The 20,084-nt window shown below is 37.9% G+C and overlaps 1 protein-coding gene across 1 annotated transcript; it reads right to left on the bottom strand.

The window, feature by feature from the left end:
* Nucleotides 1-248: 248 nt before the first annotated feature.
* On the bottom strand, nucleotides 249-20,062 carry LOC149923270 (uncharacterized). The gene is made up of 4 exons (XM_090162387.1): nucleotides 20,056-20,062; nucleotides 17,443-17,680; nucleotides 6,220-6,349; nucleotides 249-2,301 (listed from the first exon to the last, which is right to left on the bottom strand). Exons 1-4 carry the CDS (start codon nucleotides 20,060-20,062, stop codon nucleotides 1,312-1,314), a joined length of 1,365 nt encoding a protein of 454 aa, XP_090018513.1. The 3' UTR covers nucleotides 249-1,311.
* Nucleotides 20,063-20,084: the final 22 nt, after the last annotated feature.

Genomic DNA, 20,084 nt, shown 5'->3' on the forward strand with positions numbered 1-20,084 from the left:
ATTGTAATACCCCTCCTAGTATTATACGGTCGCCAGGTGTAAGAGTTTAGACCCTACATGTAGGTATACGATTTACGATCCGAAGGTGAGATTCAAGTAAATTTTAGGATTATCTCAGCAAGGTCTTATGTTAAAAATTTTACTTCCACAGTTAGATTTTTTTTATCATTTTACATGAGTAGAAAAAATATAATACAAATAAAAAGTACACAATTTAATGAAAAAAAAGAATTATTTTATTGCAGGTACAATCTTTTTATTTAATTTTAAGTTTTTATTCGTCCCCATTTACTATTTTATTATGCGTTTTATTTCAAAGTTTTAATTTAATTTTATGAACATTAACTTATTAAGAATTTGAAATTTAATCTAAATCACAGGAATGATTTACCGAGGGGCTATTCCACGGTCAGTCAAGGGTACAGGCTAAGTCAGCGATAATTTCGAGCTCATTTTTCGGACGTACGATATTTTCAGTGGCGTACTATAAAAATTAAGTCCGTCGAGAAAAATACACTATTGGTACTATACAGTAGGCATTTATCGATAATTCAGCTTGCGCTTACAATAATGTACTAGAATTTTTAAATTGGCGGAAAATATGAGAATTTCAAACGTTTTTAATTCGTCGAACTTTAAGTGTTATTTTTTTTTTTTTGCTCGTTATGAGCCATTGTAACGGGTGGGACAATACAGTCCGCTCGTCCATTTAATTAATCAGGTGCGAGATATGTGTAACGGCCACGCCAACGGGGGGATACTTGGGGATAGGGTTGGGACACCCGTGGCGGAAGTATGACAACCACCCGTTGGGGGATTAGTGGTCGTCCTCACACGGCCATCCACAATCTCTGCCTCCCGGACGCCTGGGATTGCAGGAGTGAGCCACTACTCCCGGTTTTAAGTGTTATTAAAAAAATTTATTTAGCAAGTTTAACGAAATTAACGTCAGTATTTCACAGAAAATTTAGCGCCAGTTTTCAGGCGTACGATAATGTAGTTTTGAAATCGAAAAATCTTTACGATAATTTGAGTATCAGAAACTGGCAACGCTGACGGCCTTGGACACCGATTGCGCGGAGTGACTAGCCCCTCGGAATTTATTTCTAGATTACAAAGTATAATTAATAAAAAGCCGTGTTAAAAGTCCGATGATTTAAATTGATTTGTTGGTCTCGATTCAGGTTTCAACAGGCGAGAATTTACCGCCACATCAGTCCAGTGTTGCCCAAATTTTTGATCATCCTACATTTTCTTATTCTTCTTAAAAACTTTTTAAATCGTTGGACGGCCAGGACGGGTCATCTACTTTTACCCCCATTCCTGAATCATTTCAACTATCTTATGGCGCCGGAATAACTGGGCGACAACCAACGGTGTCATATTTCTTCCGTTTCTAGCCTCGATGTTTGCACCAGCTTGCAATAAAAGCCAGACAATCGTTTCCTCCCCACGAGCGCATGCCAAATGCAGAGCGGTTTCTCCTTCCAACGTCACGACTTCCGGGTCCAGCCCTTTTTTGAGCAACAGGGATACCAGCTCGTCGTAACCGCTTTTGGCCGCTACGTGCAATAGCGTGGCACCGTTGAATGGGATATTCGGATTGGCTAAGTAAGCGAACATAAAATCAACCACGTCCACGTGGTTCTTTTCCGCGGCCTTGTAGACTGATGGGAACAAGTTGTCGGTTTTCGCCCCGTATTCAAGCAGGAGTTTCACGATATTCAAGTGTCCACCTTCGGCCGCTATTAGCAATGGTCGGAAACTATCGTTTAAATTTGGATCCACGAGAGCCCCCATTTTCAAAAAGGCGGCACATTTCTCTAAACTACCTACTTCGGCCGCCAAGTAGAGGGCAGTTTGACCAACGAAATCTTTCCTATTGACTTCTATTAGGCTGCAAATATCGCCACGACCCTTGGTTTTGGCGAGATCTACCGGTGTGTGTTTGTCCGCATTCAGGGCGTTGGTGTCGGCTCCGTGTTGAAGAAGAATCGAAACCGTGTCGAGATGCCCTTCCTGGCAGGCGTAGTGCAAGGGCGTGTTGTTCTCCCGACCGGATTCGTTGACGTTGGCGCGGTTGACGAGCAAAATCCTTAATATCTCATTTCGTCCGTTGAAAGCCGCGTTGTGCAGCGGGGTACCTCGGGTGGAGGTCTTTAAATTGGGGTCGGCATCCCTGTCCAACAGAAGCAGGACGATTTCTTTGTTACCTCGACGCGTGGCCCAGTGCAAAGGCGATGCTCCATAAACATCCAAGATGTTAGGCGTGACAGATTTATCCAAAAAAGTAAGGCAGACCTGACGAAAACAAATACAAGTTTTTTTTTTATAGCACAACGTAAGTGTGCGAACGTAAAGAGGTGCCAAAAGTGGTCAATTGGGGCGCCAGAGTAATTATTGGCGTATGATAATACTACAAGTCGATAATTATGTTCCATACGGGCGTTTAAAGACCGATTGTTAGCTATGTGTATAATGTCTTAGAATTTAAGCTATACCCAAGAGATTCGTGCCCCTAGCAAGAAAAATACGCATTTTGAAACCGGAATATCGAGTCAAGGTGGAGATAATTATCGACTGACGGTTCCGACGCTTCGCACGAGTCCCTGCACGACCTTAACTTTTCCCATTTTGGTAAATAGCTCATATTAGCTCTAAGGACTGAAGTCCACCAAAACATTTAGTCGTTCTCAGCGTTGCCAACCTTTGAAGAAGTGTTTATCGTACCAGGGGCTATAAATTATCATATTTTTGGTAAAATTATCGTACGCTTTAAAGGGCTCGACAGAAGCGAACCATTTCCCGATTTCTGTTTTTTGTGCATGCATCTATCCGAGCGAGCGGGCTTTTTAAAAGATGAAAAACATGTAGTTAATAAACATCTGCACTTGGGTTCCTGACGATCTCATCTGCCTATGAAGTATAAATAACAACTTCCTGGCACCGAGCCCCCGACTGCTCGGTGTGTCGAATGTTCGGAGCTTCGAATCAGCTGTCGGAAAATAGGCCTTCTCTAGGGTCATTTGATCATCCTTCTCACAGTCCATAGGTGGTTTCTTCCAACTTAACTACTCTAGGGTCAAGCCTCTAAACTCTGACTAAGCATACCTCACCCGCGTTTGGGTTTGACCGTGAATGCAGAATTAAGGCCAAAAATATGTTTCGGCAGGAACCCATACCTCTACTAATTGGTATGCTTATCGCCGTATCGCGTATGGTAAGATCACTGTGACGGCTTTGGCCCCGCCTACGAGAGAAAAAACCCTCTGCACGCGCTCCCGTATAACGTAGTTCTTTTTTAAGTTAACATAGTGACGTCAAAAAAACCGTCAACGACATCGAGACGAAAATATGCCGCGATAAGCATTCCAAGTAGATGTGTGGATTACTGGTTTCGGATATAAAACACAGTTGTGAGGGTAGAGGGAAAACTCTAGTGTATAAATCACCTTTCTCATTGTTTTTTTGGCGGAATCTAGATAGCAATAGTTTCAGGTTTTTTAACGAATAAATTATTTTATTTGAAAGTTTCAAATTATCGTACGTTTTGCGTATGGTAGTCGACCACTATCGTACATCGTATTTGAGTCCTAAATATCGTACAAATACGATAGTTTTTGACAACGCTCATTCTAGACATGCCTCTCAGAAATACGGTGTAAGTTTTTTGCGTATTACAAATGCATTCTGTGCGCTTAGATAATTTTTACGCCTGTTCCAAACGCTCTCGGTCTGCTCGGATCATTTGTTCGCGTGTTCCAAACGCTCTCCGTCCACTCCCAGTATATTTTCACGTGTTCATTATCAGCTTGGGAATAAGGAGCTCGAATTTTCAAAACATGTTCTATTTCTCGCTTGATCGTTGTTAGATCAAATAAGTCAGAGACAGATTCGGAGCCAATCTCGAGAAGTCAAAAGGAAACCGCTATTTGAGAACTGACCGTTATATGGCTTGAGAAAATACTCGTTTACTATAAATGTAGCTACAACTTTGACCGTGCGTTGGTACATTTTATAATTAAAACAAATTATATTTTGCAATTAGTTATCGAATAAGTGTCAGGTATATCATGGATACTATTTCTGGGATTAATTATTATCCGATTCCTCTCCCGCTACAAAAAGCAAAACGTACAATGCGCATAAGGAGCGGCCATTGTTAAAAAACCGGAGTTGTTTATGTTCGCGTCCACAAATTAAGAGTTCAATGCTGACCATTTTAGTCATGGGATAAAATTTTTCTGAGTTATCTTAATTTTTATTAACTTTTTCAGTTGGATTATGTACCTCCTCTTTGAATTTTGAATTCTGAAAAGATCCTACAAATGGCAAAAATTAATTTCGCTCCCTCCAAAAAAGGCACTTAAATAAATAAATAAATAAATACGCCCCTAATTTAAGTAGATATTAAAGCAACTGTCGGCTCTATCATTTCCACCTGTATTATGAAAAAGGCCCCTGTTATTAGAGATGGCCATGAATCTATTCGATTCTTTGAAAAACATCGACTTTACTTGAGAGCGTGGTGCCATTAATGACAAAATAGCCCAATGATAACGTCGTCAGAGAGCAGAGAGCCATTGCAGAGTATTATATTTAAATAACTTATACTCTTTTTAGTTGGATTTAACCTAAATAATATATCCCATTAAAATTACTGTAATTCATGTTATTGACCAATTTACAAACGATTCAATCAACGCGAGGGGTACCTATAAGTATTTCCTTTTGGGTCAAAATTTGACTTAACTTTCTTATTTTGATCTGTTGAAAAAAGAGCACCTTGACGTCTAGCCGACACTTGCTTTTAATGGCAACACTGGTAGTTGGGAAAATAGTCGGTGTACACAATTCAGGTACAGGTTGCTTTTTCCCAACGGTAGCGCATTCGCGTTTTTGCCCGGCGTTCCTTTTGAGAAAACTCGCTAGCTCTCTTTTTACCGCGCGAGTGACGTAGCTGGTTGACGGTTTTCCCGTAAATACGGAGAGAAGGGTGTCTTATAAGTACCGTGTAGTTTGTCTGTCATGGGTAAAAAAATCTTTGCAAAAATGTGGTGAAATTGCATAATCTTGGGAGAATGTGAAAGAATATAAATACGTTGGAATTATTTTTGGGCTTTTCAATTATTGTGGTCGGACGTGGTCAGAAGAAAGAACTATATTTTTTAATAAAACTTTTATTAAAATAAAAAATAGGAACATTTTAATATTGAAAAGGCACATTTTGAAATTAATTAAAAAAGGAACATTTTGTTCCGTTTAAATCTGTCAACTGAACAAAAAGGCAGCTTATTTTTAAAACTAACTACTTAATTTTTTAGTTTTCTTATATTTTTCCCGGTCTTGGGCCTCAGTAATAGTTTTTGAATTTAAATATTTAATTCTAGATCTCATTTTTAAATAACAAAAAACAATCTATCTTGGATATTTTGAAAATAATGGCATAAGTTCATTAGTTAGGTTATTGATAAAAATTTAAATCTTAATTTCCTTATTCCTTTCCAACTTTACCTTAAAAACTATCACTTTTACAATTTAACTATTAATTAATAATAATTTTTGGCCTAGGCCCTATGCTAAGGCTTATGGAATCGAACTTATTAATTAAGCTTATAAAAGTTCTGGGTTTAATGACAGCTAATACTGGAAGTTTTAATAATTTAGAGAATATAATATTTACAGAAATTTATATGAAGTGCCAAAAAAGTGTAAAATTGAAGCGAAAACGACCGCACGTATTTATTTTCTATGCCGCATTTTTTGAATTTTTTTCTGGTTTCTTTTATTAGGAATTCGACTGATTTCTCTAGTCTCTCTCTCTCTCTCTTCGCGCTCTACTACCCTCCCCGCGGCTTGTTTCTGGTTTCCTGTCAACCAGCGACGTCACTGAAGGTGGGCCGGTAGTTGCCAAGCCCCCCAACGTACCCGCTGAAGCACTTCTCTACAGACCCCCTACAGACCCCGTCGAAAGAGCTAACCTTATTATGCGCAGTATTTTACCAACTTTGGCTTTCCCCATCGGAGAAATTTCGACTGTTTTCAACGACAGATAGTTGGAGACGCGATTCCCACAACTGACCCAAAAAAGTAGTTTGGAAAATCACTCCCCTCCCAATCATTTCCTACCATTGACCACTTTTCACGCCCCCCCCCCCCCCCCTATGTCCGACCACTTGCGTTGCCGTTTAGTTTCGAGTACAGTTACTCGTTCAATACATCCAAATGTTCGTTCCGCGCTGCCCAGTGCAGGGCAGTTAATCCATATTTATCTTTCGTTTCCGGCTTTGCTTTGCCCTTAGCCAGCAACTCCGTCACTATCCTGATGTCCCCTTCTTGCGCCGCTTTTCTAGTTGCATGTCAGTTTTCCATTGTTGTTTTTTACCCATGCTGTAATCGGAAAAAAGATTTGGTTGCGAAATTTTGATCAAAAGGTGTAAAAATGTACTAGTCAGTCTAGGCTAAACGACAATCGGAGTCAAGGTTATTCTGGCCATCTCTGCGCGGTGAAGAACATGTCTTATCACGCTAGTAATAAGAACTAAAAAACATACTAATCTATTTAGTTGGAGAGAAACCGTTTAGGGCAGTCTCGTTCTCATTATTATTGAAGTTCTACTTTTTCTGTTATAAATGTAACGTTAAAAAAAAGTTTTTTTTTAACAATAACCACCTAGTTTATCATAATGCCCTAATGCTAACATTACAGGACGCAATATTTTTTTATTATGTTAGAGTTGTCTCCATCGCGTAGAGATGGCGCCAAAGTCAATTAAGCCCTGTATCACAGACGGGATTGAAGTCGAATGCCAGTCACTGATGAAACCAAACTCCTCACTCGTTCGCTATTACTGCAGTGTGTATTCCTTCAAAGTACGACACCCTTCGGCTATGTATAATAGTGCTACATGTATGTTTAAAATGGCTCATTAAATTTCTGGTGTTTGTTGAAATAAGCAGGTAAAACGCCGGTATTTTGTTGAAATAACCTGGTAAAATGCCGATATTTTGTTGAAATAACCTGGTAAAAAGCCGATATTTGTTCAAATGACTCGGTAAAATACATTTTACGGTAATAATATTTTTAGTTTCACTTATCGATTAATCGTTAAAAAATGACTAGCGGTAATTTTTGTCGATAAAGTAGTAAAAATCGCAAATTTTGAAATCAATCGATTAATCAGCAACAACACCAAACCTACGTTATATTGGTTTGCAACTAACATCCAATGCTTTTAGTGCTACTTAAAAATTTGATTAACTTCGTAAAAGATAATATAAATTAAATTTCCTCGCATAATTAACAATCTGCAAGCTTACCTTTTATCCGTTTCACGCGGTTCCCAAAAAGCTGTCTTTTACGAGCTTCACTTAGTTTTAGAATGGCATCCTTGCTTATCTGCGATGCTCAGTGTTATCTCACAGGTCGAATACCGTGAAAATCCCCTGACATTTCATCGCGGTCTCTAACCAAATTTTATCAAACCGATAATATCAGACTTGTTGCGTATCGACGAATGTATTTATATCTACTTAATGAGAATGACTATTTTGAAGCGTTGCTCCCAAGCCCCCTCACGCTCGATAAGTAATCTCATCTCAATTACTTTAAACTGACGTCTTCCTAGGCTATTGAAGCGCAGGCAGTTCACGCTGGCGGGAAATTCGTCTATGATCGGCTGCCGATCATCTGATCATAGTCATTATATTCAATAAATATACATTCTTGGCGTAGCAACGAATTTAAATGGAAAAATAACGCTTTGGTCCCATTCGATCCAATATGATTAACATTGGGTCCCATTCGATCGAAAATAGCCCAATTGTGCGGTTTGAATTCATATTAATTGTTACGTAATTTTGGGTAATATATTTAAGAAAGCGCGCCACCTTAGACCAAGTGACAGGGTAACCCCCTCAATCCTCACGTCACCTCACCTAACACCATGGAGATATACACAGAGTAAATAAAATTTGAGTAATGAATATACCGGGTGTTTCAAAAAGTTATGAAAAATTTTAAGGGGTTGTAGGCGGTTAGTTGAGAAGTATGCCTGTTTTTCCCCCACTTTCCTACGATGAGTTAAAAGAGCGCCAGAGAGCTTCAAAGTGTACCCTACTAGCCCTTGGAAGTTCTGCAACAAGCGCCAAACTAAGCAGCAGGGAAATGTGAACATCAAGGTTTAGGTTTGTGTGATAGGTGCAAAAGGTTTTTGTGAACAAATTGAGGTAACCAGCGTAAAAAAGTAAACTTAAACAGTATTTAAAGTCCCGGCGACTTGGTTTTGAACTTGTTGCCTTGGGTATTAGCGTAACTGATTATTATTATTATTATTATTATTATTATTATTATTATTATTATTACACCGGCCAAGGCGAAACGTGTTTGGGAAAACCTCTGCGGTGACGTCCAATTTTCACCCCCAGAACGCGAGGACATCTTCGAGGAAGGCTATCCTCCCACGCGGTCGGAAGAACTTTTCAAAATATCCGAGAAGTTACCCGCAGTCCACCGGTATATAAGATGCCAACTTTGGACAACGAGGTCATTACGGCAATATTCTAGCGAGAACAACTACAGAAAATAGGGAAAGACCTCAATAATAGCATTTTAAAAATTAAAAAGTGTTGAGCCAATGAAGAAATGTGGACGGGAGAGAAATTAGTTCGCTGGAAAGGTTATCCATCATCGTTCGACAGCTGGGTGCGGTAAATTGTTTTATTATGAGTTTCTACTAGTGTTTGTACGGGCTCAAAATTAAGTCGGGGCCAGGGCCGGGGTCGGGGTTAAGCTATCCCCGAAAAAAATAAGTTGGGATCGGGGGAAAATTTCGGGGGGTTTTCGGGGTCGGGGTTAAGCTAGCCCCGAAAAAAATAAGTTGGGATCGGGGGAAAATTTCGGGGGGTTTTCGGGGTCGGGGTTAAGCTATCCCTGAAAAAAATTAGTTTGGATCAGGTAAGACCCCCCGCTGAAAAAAAAATAATACTAGCTTATTTATAACTTAAAGAACCAAATAATTTCGTGGAAGAAGGTTTATAGTAAAAAAAAATTAACAAATAAATAAGCTCCTTTCCAATTCCAAAGCTCAAACTTCAAACATACATTCCCGAAAATTAACCCCGAAATATAACACCCCGACTTTATTTTTTATCTTCGGTACCGGAGTCGGGCTGGGGGGAAAATGTCGGGGTTTATTTGTGGTCGGGGTCGGGGTAGGCACACTAGTTTCTACATCACATGACCTTCGGACTCGTCTATGAATTATTTTCCCAATTATACGACTAGTAAATTTCGTACTTATTTACCGGAAACGGTTTTAGCGGAGATTAGTTATACTCGCACACAAAAAATGTCCAGAAGTGGATATCAAAGGAACTGTGAACGGAAAAGATTAGTCAGCTCAGTCTCGACCTCTAAGAAGCGAACATCGTTTTTAAATCCCTCGGACAGGGACGTACAGGGAGGCTCCCCCCCAAAGTTTTGTAGAGTTGGCAAATCGAGGTGGACTTGGCAAAATGAAAATTATGAAACATGTTAGTTAATTAAAAAAACTCCTAAGTCGATAGTAAACAAATCATTTAGAATTTCGCAGCAATTTACTTCCCTAAAGTCATTAACTATAATTGAGATTTCTAGGTAGTTGTTTCTTCTTATGTATAACTTACAAGACCTGATTTCTACGCTAGGCAGCTAGTGTGTCGGAACTTTAGTTCAGCCTTGTGGTAAAAGCTTTTTAAATAGTCATTTTTCCTACAGCACCTTATAAAATTGAAAGGCAGATAGACGCGTGATAGGGAATATCGGTTGTTCGTTATTATTTCAGTGTTCATTTTCTACGTTAAATTGGCAATCTGTATAAAATTTATAAAAATTGTTTTAATTTCTGTTGCATATTGCGAAATGCTCCCCGAACCATTTCTGGAGTCACCCGGCGACATGCTTCGATGATTCTTTGTCGTAAATCTTCAACGCTCGTCACAGGTGTTTGGTATACGTAGTCCTCTACGAATCCCCAAAGAAAAAAGTCGAGTGGTGTTAGATCAGGGGATCTTGCAGGCCAACGAACAGGACCAGTTCTTCCGATCCATCTTCCAGGAAACTCGTCGTTTAGATATGCAACCACGTCACGATATTGCTGAGGTGGCGCCCCATCTTGCTGGAACCAGATGCGTCTGTAACTCGGCCAGAGGAATGTCGTCCAACACGTTGGATATTTCATTTTGAAGGAACTCCAAGTAGTTTTGACCGTTCAGACGATTTGGCAGGAAGAACGGGCCAATAATTCTGTCACCTAACAGACCAGCCCACACATTTAAGCGAAACTGCACTTGGTGGCGGTGAGGAAATCCCCAGTGTGGATTCTCGTAGTCCCACATATGTTGGTTTTGACGGTTGAAAGGCCAATCTCTTCCGAATGAACATTCGTCGGACATCAGTAGTTGATCGTGAAAATCCTGGTGTGCGTCAGCCATGAGGCAAAACCAATTGCAGAAGTCGAGTCGGCGCTGTCTATCACCGTCATGCAGTCCTTGGTGAAGTGTCGCTCGATAAGCATGAAAATGGTGTCTTTTGAGTGTTCTCCAAACGTAGTTTCGATCCAACCCCAAGTCAAAGCTGGCAGTCCTGACGCTCGCTCGAGGATAGGCGACGAAGAAGGCAATTATGGTGTTTTCCATGTCGATGTCCTGGAGACCACCACCACGAAACCTCGGATTGATATTACCCCAGTTGTCGAAGTCGCGGACCACTCTAAGAACCGTCGTATGACTTGGTCTGCAATTGGGAAGTTTTGTCTAAATAACTGACTTACTAGAGTAGCATTACGACGACCTTCTCCGTAAAATAATTCTAGCATATGAGCGCGCTGATCTCGAGTGTAAAGAGGCATTCTGGACAACCATCGGCCAAGCTGAGATAATGTTTTAACTTTGAAATGTAAATGCTTTAAATACTACTCGGACAATTGATATTTCAAGTTAAAAAACAACAAAAGAAAAATAAGCGTAATTTTTGGTCTACAAATCTTCGTTTGATGATCTTACTCGTAACCACGTCGAAATGGAAGACGCGGTCTTTGTCTACTTTGTCTAATTAGGTGTTGTACGTAATAATTTTCTTTTACAATAACTTTTGGCAGATCTGATTATTAACTACATAGCTGAAAGCATAAGTTCCCTAAAATAAATGTACATGTGTGTTGTGATTATGTACGATTGTTTACGTTAAAGGCTATTGCCTGCTAGTACAACTTGTTTTTTCCCCCGACCTCCAAACTCAGTGAAAAATAGGTCTTTTTCAACCGAAACAAAATTATTTTTACACTTTCGACTATGCCCTACAACTTTTCCATTGAAACATTTTGCGTGACACCTACCGGTGAAAAAATAAATTTTCCAAAACGGCACAAAATCTTTAGATTTTTCTGAAATTTAGTAACCAAAGCCTTCCATACCTAAAAAATAAACCCGGAAAATTTCAGAACCCTAGCATAAATACATTTTGAGAAAAATGGCCTGATCGAGCAAATTGAAACACCCTGTATATAAAGAGAGTACGCAAACACTTCACTCAATATAACTAGACGCCGAGCCGTTTTCGCCATTGAATTGGAAATAGTACCGCTAGAATGACATAGGTGCGTTCGGTAGTCGTGGTTTCGCGAAACAAATTCTGAAATTTCCAGTCGGCGCACTCAGCCGTCAACTCTATCATAATACGGGTGGCGCCATCTATAACTTTCAAAGTACATTAGTACCATTAATTCAATTGTATAGTATATAGTTCCCGCCGCTAACAACCGATGGCGCCACCGATTATAATTTTAATGAAACATTTAAATTGAAATCTACCGTAACAATCCAAACTTAGACGACTTGACAAACTTTGGTTTTTACTTGGCAAATTTCACTTACCTCCCCCCCAAACGTACACTCTTCGGTACGCCCCTGCCCTCGGATATTTTCTCTTAATATAATGGCTTTTCAACGTCCCTCTAACCAACACCAGTATCGTGAGTGGAGAATGGGTTGAGCACAGTCCCATTCAGTGTTTCCACTCTGCGGTAGAGATTTTCGCCTATTTTAGGGGCAATTTTACCAGTTTTCGCCGGTTCTATAGTCGATTTTCGCCGCAATTTCCCCCCATAGATTTACCTTAAATTTTTTTAGTGAGTGTCACTGCATATTTTACTTCTCTTTATTTCCAATCTTAGATTTAGGCAATATTTTTTTATATAAAAAAAATACATTTTATTTCTTTAAATGTTATAGATTTTTTATTGGTATATATAAAAATTGAATGGGCGGTCATAGGGGCAGAGTAGAGGGACTACAGAGACGACGATTTTTTAGTTTTTCTGACTGAAAATATCGAAAAATATTTTCGCCGCAATTTGCGCCGTTTTCAATGGTTTTCGCCGCTTTTTCGCCTTTTCGCCGGTTTTAAAATTTATGGTGCCCACCGAGACAGTTTTCGCCGAAAACGCCCTTTTTCGCCGCAAAGTGGAAACACTGGTCCCATTTCTAACATTAATGGAAACTCGACAATTACGTTTAACGTGGCCGGAAATTCTGAAGCTTATATTGACCTGTCAAAACGCTACACCATCTTCAAGGTCGACATGGCGGACGTCAAGACTATCCCGGCGGGGGCTGTGTATTCACCGGACGGAAAAACTATCGTCACACCAGCGGACGTGGTTGCACCAGTAAATCTAATTAATTTAAATCAATAAACGCGTCTTCATTATTTATTTTTACATTCAATCTCCTGAAAATAAAAGAAGCGGCTTCCCATGGAAGGTTTTTGGAAATTCGGAGTAGGAGGAAACGGGAACATTTCGTGACAGCAAGGCTACATCCGACTTCACCAGTCATTTCTGCGATTTTTACGTATATCATGATTCATTTGAACTAATAATTTGGGTTTTAATTTAAGCAGTTTAAAGCTAGTTCATTTTCTCCAATAGCGCATTCGAGCGCTTGTAGGAACCTTGCATTTTCTCTAGCCTTTATTTCCGAAGTATAAAGGGGAGTTTACTTAGATGGCGCCACGTTCTCCATGATGGATCGGGATTTACGTCTACTCTAGATATTTTTTATCGGCAAAAGACGAAAGAACGGTCTCTGCGCATGCTCAATTATCACACCTTCCGACCCTCAAATCAACTAATACGTTGATCCTTATTCCCTAGATACTAGATAGCCTCCTGTTGTATCATTTTAGTTCGCCAAGTGTATCCAGTAGCGGCGCTAAGGTTTTTTCATCGGTGGGCTAATTATTTTGTGGCCCCTAAGAATTTTGTGGCCCTTAGCGGGAACCTTGGATTGACCATATTTCTCAAAAGTGGTGAAATCGAAAAAACCCAAAATTTACCAGGAAGCGAGAAGAGCAAGGTCGTTTTATTCAAGGATAATAGCTAAAGGATACGAAATAACCCGCTATTTACTCTCCCCTTCCGTGATAGTTTGACTCCCACAATTTGAGAGAAAAGGGGGGACTAAAGAAGGGGGAAATGTGTATGATCCTGGTAAGACCACTTTGTAGCGCCCTCTCTACTAAGGATATTTGAAATTATCCTTAGTTTTCCCGCCAAGGGCTTTGGACCACGCTTTTCTTTTATTAATAATGAGATATCAAGGATAATAGCTAAATATGGATCGCAATTATTTTAAGTTAAAAGCTTTGAAAAAACCAACTAAAGGCTAGTTCCCACTTGGCGAATTTTCGAGACGAATAAAATTTTCGCGCAACTAAAAAAGACGCGTTTTTTCGGTCGCTGGGGAAGCGGTTCTCACTTTAGCGCGAAAATTTAAAAACGCTGAAAACAGCTCGTGCGGGTTTTTAGTAATGTTTTAGGCCTAACATAAAACATCAGTTCAAAATAAACCAAATGGATGTTCCTGTTGATAATTTCAATAAATAAACGATTCTATTCGTGAGATAATTACCTTTACTTCAAAATCTTGGTCAAGTTGGCTGAGCCGATTTTCTAAAGACCTAGGCTTAATAAGTGACGGACGGGAGCGGAAGAGATCAAGGGAACGCGTTTTCTGATTGGCTGAAGCTTTTTATCGCCAAGGTGTGGACGTCAAAAAATAGAACAATCGCTAGATACCGCGGAGACGCGACTTGGCGGCGAATTTGAAAAAATTCGCAAATTTTATTCGTGGGCGTCAATTTTCAGCGCGAAAATTGGTTTTTTCGCTAAGTGGGAACTAGGCTCATGGAAGAAGTAGTAGAAGGAACGGCGGCCAAAATAGGAAAGCCTGTACCGAAAATGTTGTTGTCTTCCCTCATTTCCACCCCCTTTTGGTAGGGCACTCCGACCTTAATGCGCATTATTCGACGCGCACTACGTCAGGAGGCGGAGTCTAGTCAGCTGTAAACATTACAATAGGGAGTTTACAGTATGACGTGCCACTACGTCACCCGTGCTTTTTCCTATTGTTAAAAAATTTCCCCCCACAATGGCGAGCAGCTACGGAGTGATATTTCCCTATATATCTTCCGCGTGTTTGCGTTGAGCTTCACAAGGCGCAAAGGCCTAATTTATTTAAATTTTTTTAAAATAGTTTTAAGTTTAGCTTATGAATAATTATGTACAATGGTATATACTTATTTGTTTGGTCATCTACTGCGTACTGTTTTTAAAATTTTAACGGATTTTTTTTATGTGTAAGGCCATAAGTTAATGATACCTTAACTTATGGTAAGGCTTACGTAGGTTAGGGGAAATTAAATTGTTGATTTAACTTTTAATTATAATGGTTATTATTGATGTAAAATTAAATAAAATAAAAGTTCTGCTACTACATGGAGGTCAAACAAATAAAATTTATTATCGGTAGCGTTATTTAATTTTACATCAAGTTATATCGACCATGGAACGAAATTTTAGTATATATATATATATATATATATATATATATATATATATATATATATATATATAATAACCATTATAATTAAAAGTTAAATCAGCAATTTAATTTGCCCTAACTTACGTAAGCCTTACACATGAAAAAATATCCGTTAAAATTTTAAAAACAGTACGCAGTAGATGACCAAACAAATAAGTTGTACTAGAGAGCATTGAATACGGACATTCAGACCAATAACATAAGGTAGGATGGGCGTGAGGGTTGCGCAAACGAAACTTGATGCCGGGTAAAAGTATGGGGGGAATGAACAAAAAGGGGAATTTCTAAAGCTTTTTGCGGCAGGTTTTTTAACATGTCGCCGCCGTTCCTTCTCTACTTCTTCCATGCTAGGCTTAAGGCGCAGCAAAAAAAGATTCAAGCAGGTAAGAATAATTTTGTCTCTAATGTAGTGAAACTTGTAAGTGACAAAGTGCTAAATGAGAGTATTTTTTGTTCACAGGTATAGGGTTTGATAAACTATTTTTAACAGAAAATTTAAACACTATTCTGGCTAATGCTTGTAACTTGTAAAGGTCACATACATTGGAAGAACCAAACCAGTAATTTTAAGTATTTATGGCATTGAGTCTTGCAATGGCAAATGATTAAACAGGCTCCAAGCTTCTGGTTCTTGTTTCAACAAGCCTTGGGTTCAAAAATCAATCTGGATGAATGAGTATTCTAATAATTTATTAGTGTTAATTTTAAAATTGATTATTTGTGTCAGGATGCATTAGAAGAAATTAAAAACCACAAAATTACATCGATAACGGAGGAAGCAGTTGACTATTTATCGTTGTTAGCAAATAATGAGACCGGTCTACTAGATAAAGAAAAGTTTTCATCCAAGCGTCATGAGCTTTTGGAAAGCGATGAATTTAGGGAAGAATTAAAAAAATAATTTAAAACGATGATCCCCTTCACGAAAGGAACAAGATCTTGTCAACACAATTTTTTCTCAGCGGCTCTTTAATGAACTAAATAATGTTTACTTGGAAAAAGAAAATAATAAGGTAATTAGTGGTAAGCACGAGCAACCGAGAACTGGACCTGTCAACAAAGAAATTGAAACTCTGAAAACACGACAGGAACAAAAAACCATTCACCATATTATCGGATACACAGTTAATTGGTATTTACGAGTGCCCCAAATTTTGTGCTAATACTTTAGTTAAAAAGAAAGATGCTAACCAAACCTTTCATGAATGGACAATTAGACAAGATAGGGGAGGGTTATTATACCTGTTAGAGATAGCATTTAATTATTTTAAATATATCTGTGATAAGATTGTCCCATTCGTAAATTATGATTCTCCATTAAAAGATAATGAGAAAAGGAAATAAAAAATTATTGAGGCGTTACAAAATGATACTTTCATAACAAGCACATGGGATCAACTATGGGAGGACGGAAAAGAGAATTCCAAATCAGTATATCGTAACCATATCAATGTTTAGCGTTTCAATCCAGGAAATAATTTTCACTTAGCTTCACACTGTATAGACTTTAGTGTACCGATTGAATATTTATCAATCCGAGGTTACTAATATCCTAAACAATACCAAACATCAAGTAAGTTATTTAATTGAAATTAGTTTTAAGATGTTTATAAGTGTTGAAAGCTTAAATGGAGTGTAAGAACCTAATTTATTTGGGGATATAAACATCGGGAAATATTTGATTTTAAAACCCGACATAAATTAAATTTTATAAAATAATTAACGGTATAATTGGAAATAAACCCTAAACCGACTCTAAGTTAATATCTATTTATTATTAAAAATAACAAAACAAACCCCATCAATTTACAGTCGCGTAAAAACATTAAAATTCATTGGTACTATAAATTCACTTCAAAATAGGAACGTATTTTGACAAAACATTAAAATTCATTGGTACTATAAATTCACTTGAAAATTGGAAGGTATTTTGACAAAACATTAAAATTCATTGGTACTATAAATTCACTTCAAAATTGGAACGTATTTTGACAAAACATTAAAATTCATTGGTACTATAAATTCACTTCAAAATAGGAACGTATTTTGACAAAACATTAAAATTCATTGGTACTATAAATTAACTTCAAAATAGGAACGTATTTTGACAAAACATTAAAATTCATTGGTACTATAAATTCACTTCAAAATTGGAACATATTTTGACAAAACTTTAAAATTCATTTGTACTATAAATTCACTCTACTTCAAGTTTCTTTAGTAAACACTAATTGTCCAAAATTGAAATATATAAAAATTCAAAGTAGGAACATATTTTGACGAAACATTAAAATTCGTGTGAACTATAAATTCGTCGATTATTCGCTTAACCTGACTTTTAGTGAAAATTGTGCTTTAGTAATTTGGAACCCTTATCGTGTAACTGATCTTTTTTATCCATCTGAGATTTTAGACGCTTTAGTCCTTTCTTTAATTGTTTGTTGGAAATGCTAAGTATATTTTTTCAAATTTCATTGAATTCACTTTGGTTTTCTTCGTCAATTTTTCATATTGGAGTACCTAGTTCGCCATAACTTCTTTAATTTCTTTTGTTTCTCTAATTTATAACAATCACAAGACTTCTTCACTACATTTTGATTATCATCATTCTCACCAATAACCAAATGTGCAATATCTTCAACCTGCAACTCTAACCTACTAGAAGTCACTTTTGAGCTTAAAACATCTTTGGCACACTTTCTTCTCTCCCTTTTAAGGGCTCTAAATGGCCTTTCATTTCCTGATGTATTATCACAGCCTGCATGTTATAGTCGTAACTTTTGACTTTGTATTGCAGTTTGGTTTAATCGCTTAGGTTGATAGCCTAACAATTCCGCTTTTAGATTACGTTCGTAATCTTTTTTTTTTTAAGAAAATGACTCGAACATTTGAGGACGGATTAAAATCATCTTTTCTTCTACATTTGTAAATCTAAATTTTTCTTCTTTCAGTATCATCTTTGGGAAACGCGTGATAAACAATTTGACATTTTAAAGAATCTTTCTTTGCAAGAAAACTATTTTTGCCAACAGCCACAGTACTGCACATCTCAATCCAGGAATTTTCAAATGCAGTATTTAACAAGTTGGCAAGCCAAAATACACCTCTCCTCGGAAGAATTGTCCCTAGTGGTATAAATCTCTCGAGATGACCCTTAAAGATATATCCGCAATTCAGAGTTATTTACTAAAAACGTAATCCCGGTTCAATCCCGCCCGGTATAAAATTTTAATTTTAATATAAATAATTGAGACGAAACAACCGAGTTTAATTTATTCAGAATAATATAAATTAAGTAGTTACAACAGCGAGTTAGACGTATTAAAACAATGCACAATTGAATTTAACCCTATTTACAGAACAAGTTTATCAGTTAAATATAATACGAAGCAAATTTTCTGATAGTTTTAATTTTAATTGTATTTTACTCTTTGGAGTTTCGTTATCTTTAACCCAAGGGTTAAAGATAATTTATGACTGTCAGTGAAGTGTTGTCCAAAAGTGCGTAGTGTTTAACCTTTGACCGAAAGGGGTCACCAATAACTGGTGCCCCTGTATCATAAACACTAGGTCCAACCCCACGTGGCCGATTGGCTTAAGTCAAAGGGATGCCAAGGCCTGATTGGGTCCCTTTGACATCACCAGCGACCCGGATGAAGAACAATCATCTGACTCGTTGGTTAAAAACCAAGATTCCGTCAAAATTCCACAGAGAGATCTCAGATGCCCTACTTGGGTTATCAACTCACAAAATAGTGCTCTGAATAGACAGAGATGTGCGGCTTTGGCGGCTTAGTCTAAATTTGTGCGCGGAGCATAAAACTTAATAAAATATGTAAATAAAAAGAGATCTGAAAGATCCACTCATTCTCGCGCTTCGTTCAACAATTAGTTGGCGCCCTTCAACTTCATTATCACCGTCCATCCATTTGATCTACAGGACTCTTGACATTCATGGCACATAAGTATTTTTGAAAATAACCTTCCCTTCGGGTGACCACTTCTGAGTAATTTATAACTCTTATGTCCTTCGGACAAAATGTTTTTAAAATTTATGTTTAAGGAAACTCTCAATTTAAAATGATAATACCAGAAATACATGAACCGAAATTATCAGCGTCCTATTCCTCTAACACGGGAGGCAAGTTCCCCGTTTTCCCCCACCTTAGTGGCCGCGTGCCACCTTCCCCTCCTCGATAAGAGAACCTACCCACCTCCGCGGCGAAGGTTTGAATACGCTACCTGGCGACGGCCGAGCGAAACTTTCTCGAAAAACAAATAAATAAAATATGTTGCTGGGGAAAAATTACAAGTGCATCATGTGTCAGTGGAAGAAAGGCTGTCACTATTAGAAGAAACGTCCAAGGCAAGAATCGCTCAAACAAATATCATCGTAATCAGTTGTTATTAATTAATAAAGCCCAGTTAACGACTAATAAAAAGTAGACTTACTTGACTACGTTAAGAATTATAAACAATAAATATTTGTATTAATTTGTTAAAATAATTGTACTTGTTTTATTTGAAATATAAAACTTAATAACAAATGGTCTGGTAAGAATAGTTAAAAAGGTTTTAATTTATCTACTTTTAGCTGCAGCTACCGCGTTCAACAGTTCCACTGACCTCTATCAAAAACAAAACACGGCTAAGCCTAGGTCTGCAGACCACGTTTCTCAAGATTTTCTTCGATGAAATAATTTCTCTTAGCCTCACTAGATGGCGGTCTAGTTACCCGTGGTGCATTCGAAATTTTCCCTGTAGTCGCGGGAGGCGGAAAATTAACAAGGCCTCCCTATTTAACCCTCCCCTGTCGCACGGGGAAATTGCCGCCCGAGAAAAATTTGTTCGCTGATAATTTCGGTTCATGTATTTCTGATTATACTTCTTCTAAATATATTATTTGGAATTCTCAATCGCACTCTTCTGATTTAGTATTAAATATAAACTTAGATTTCCACTAGACACCTTTAAAATTAGTCATGCCCTCGCTAACACCAATAGTGAAGTTAAGCGAGTTACCCGGGACTTGATCAAATATTGACGTATTTTACTATAAGCCTACTAATGTATATTTTCTCATTTAGGCTTACTACATTTTAGAATTAAATACGTCACAACATCATCGATTACTCGACATTTTTTGAATAAATCTGCACTTC

This window comes from Leiobunum rupestre, chromosome 11 (assembly GCF_980474605.1).
Source record: "Leiobunum rupestre chromosome 11, qqLeiRupe1.1.hap1, whole genome shotgun sequence".
NCBI classification, from domain to species: Eukaryota; Metazoa; Arthropoda; class Arachnida; order Opiliones; family Sclerosomatidae; genus Leiobunum; species Leiobunum rupestre.

What these genes read in the sequence shown, in the direction of transcription:
- LOC149923270 (XM_090162387.1), bottom strand. An exon ending in AAGAAGTTATGGCGAACTAG is followed by an intron (nt 6,350 to 17,442) that starts GTACTCCAATAT and finishes ACATGCAACTAG; the next exon opens with AAAAGCGGCGCAAGAAGGGG. An exon ending in CGCGGAACGAACATTTGGAT is followed by an intron (nt 2,302 to 6,219) that starts GTATTGAACGAG and finishes TGTTTTCGTCAG; the next exon opens with GTCTGCCTTACTTTTTTGGA.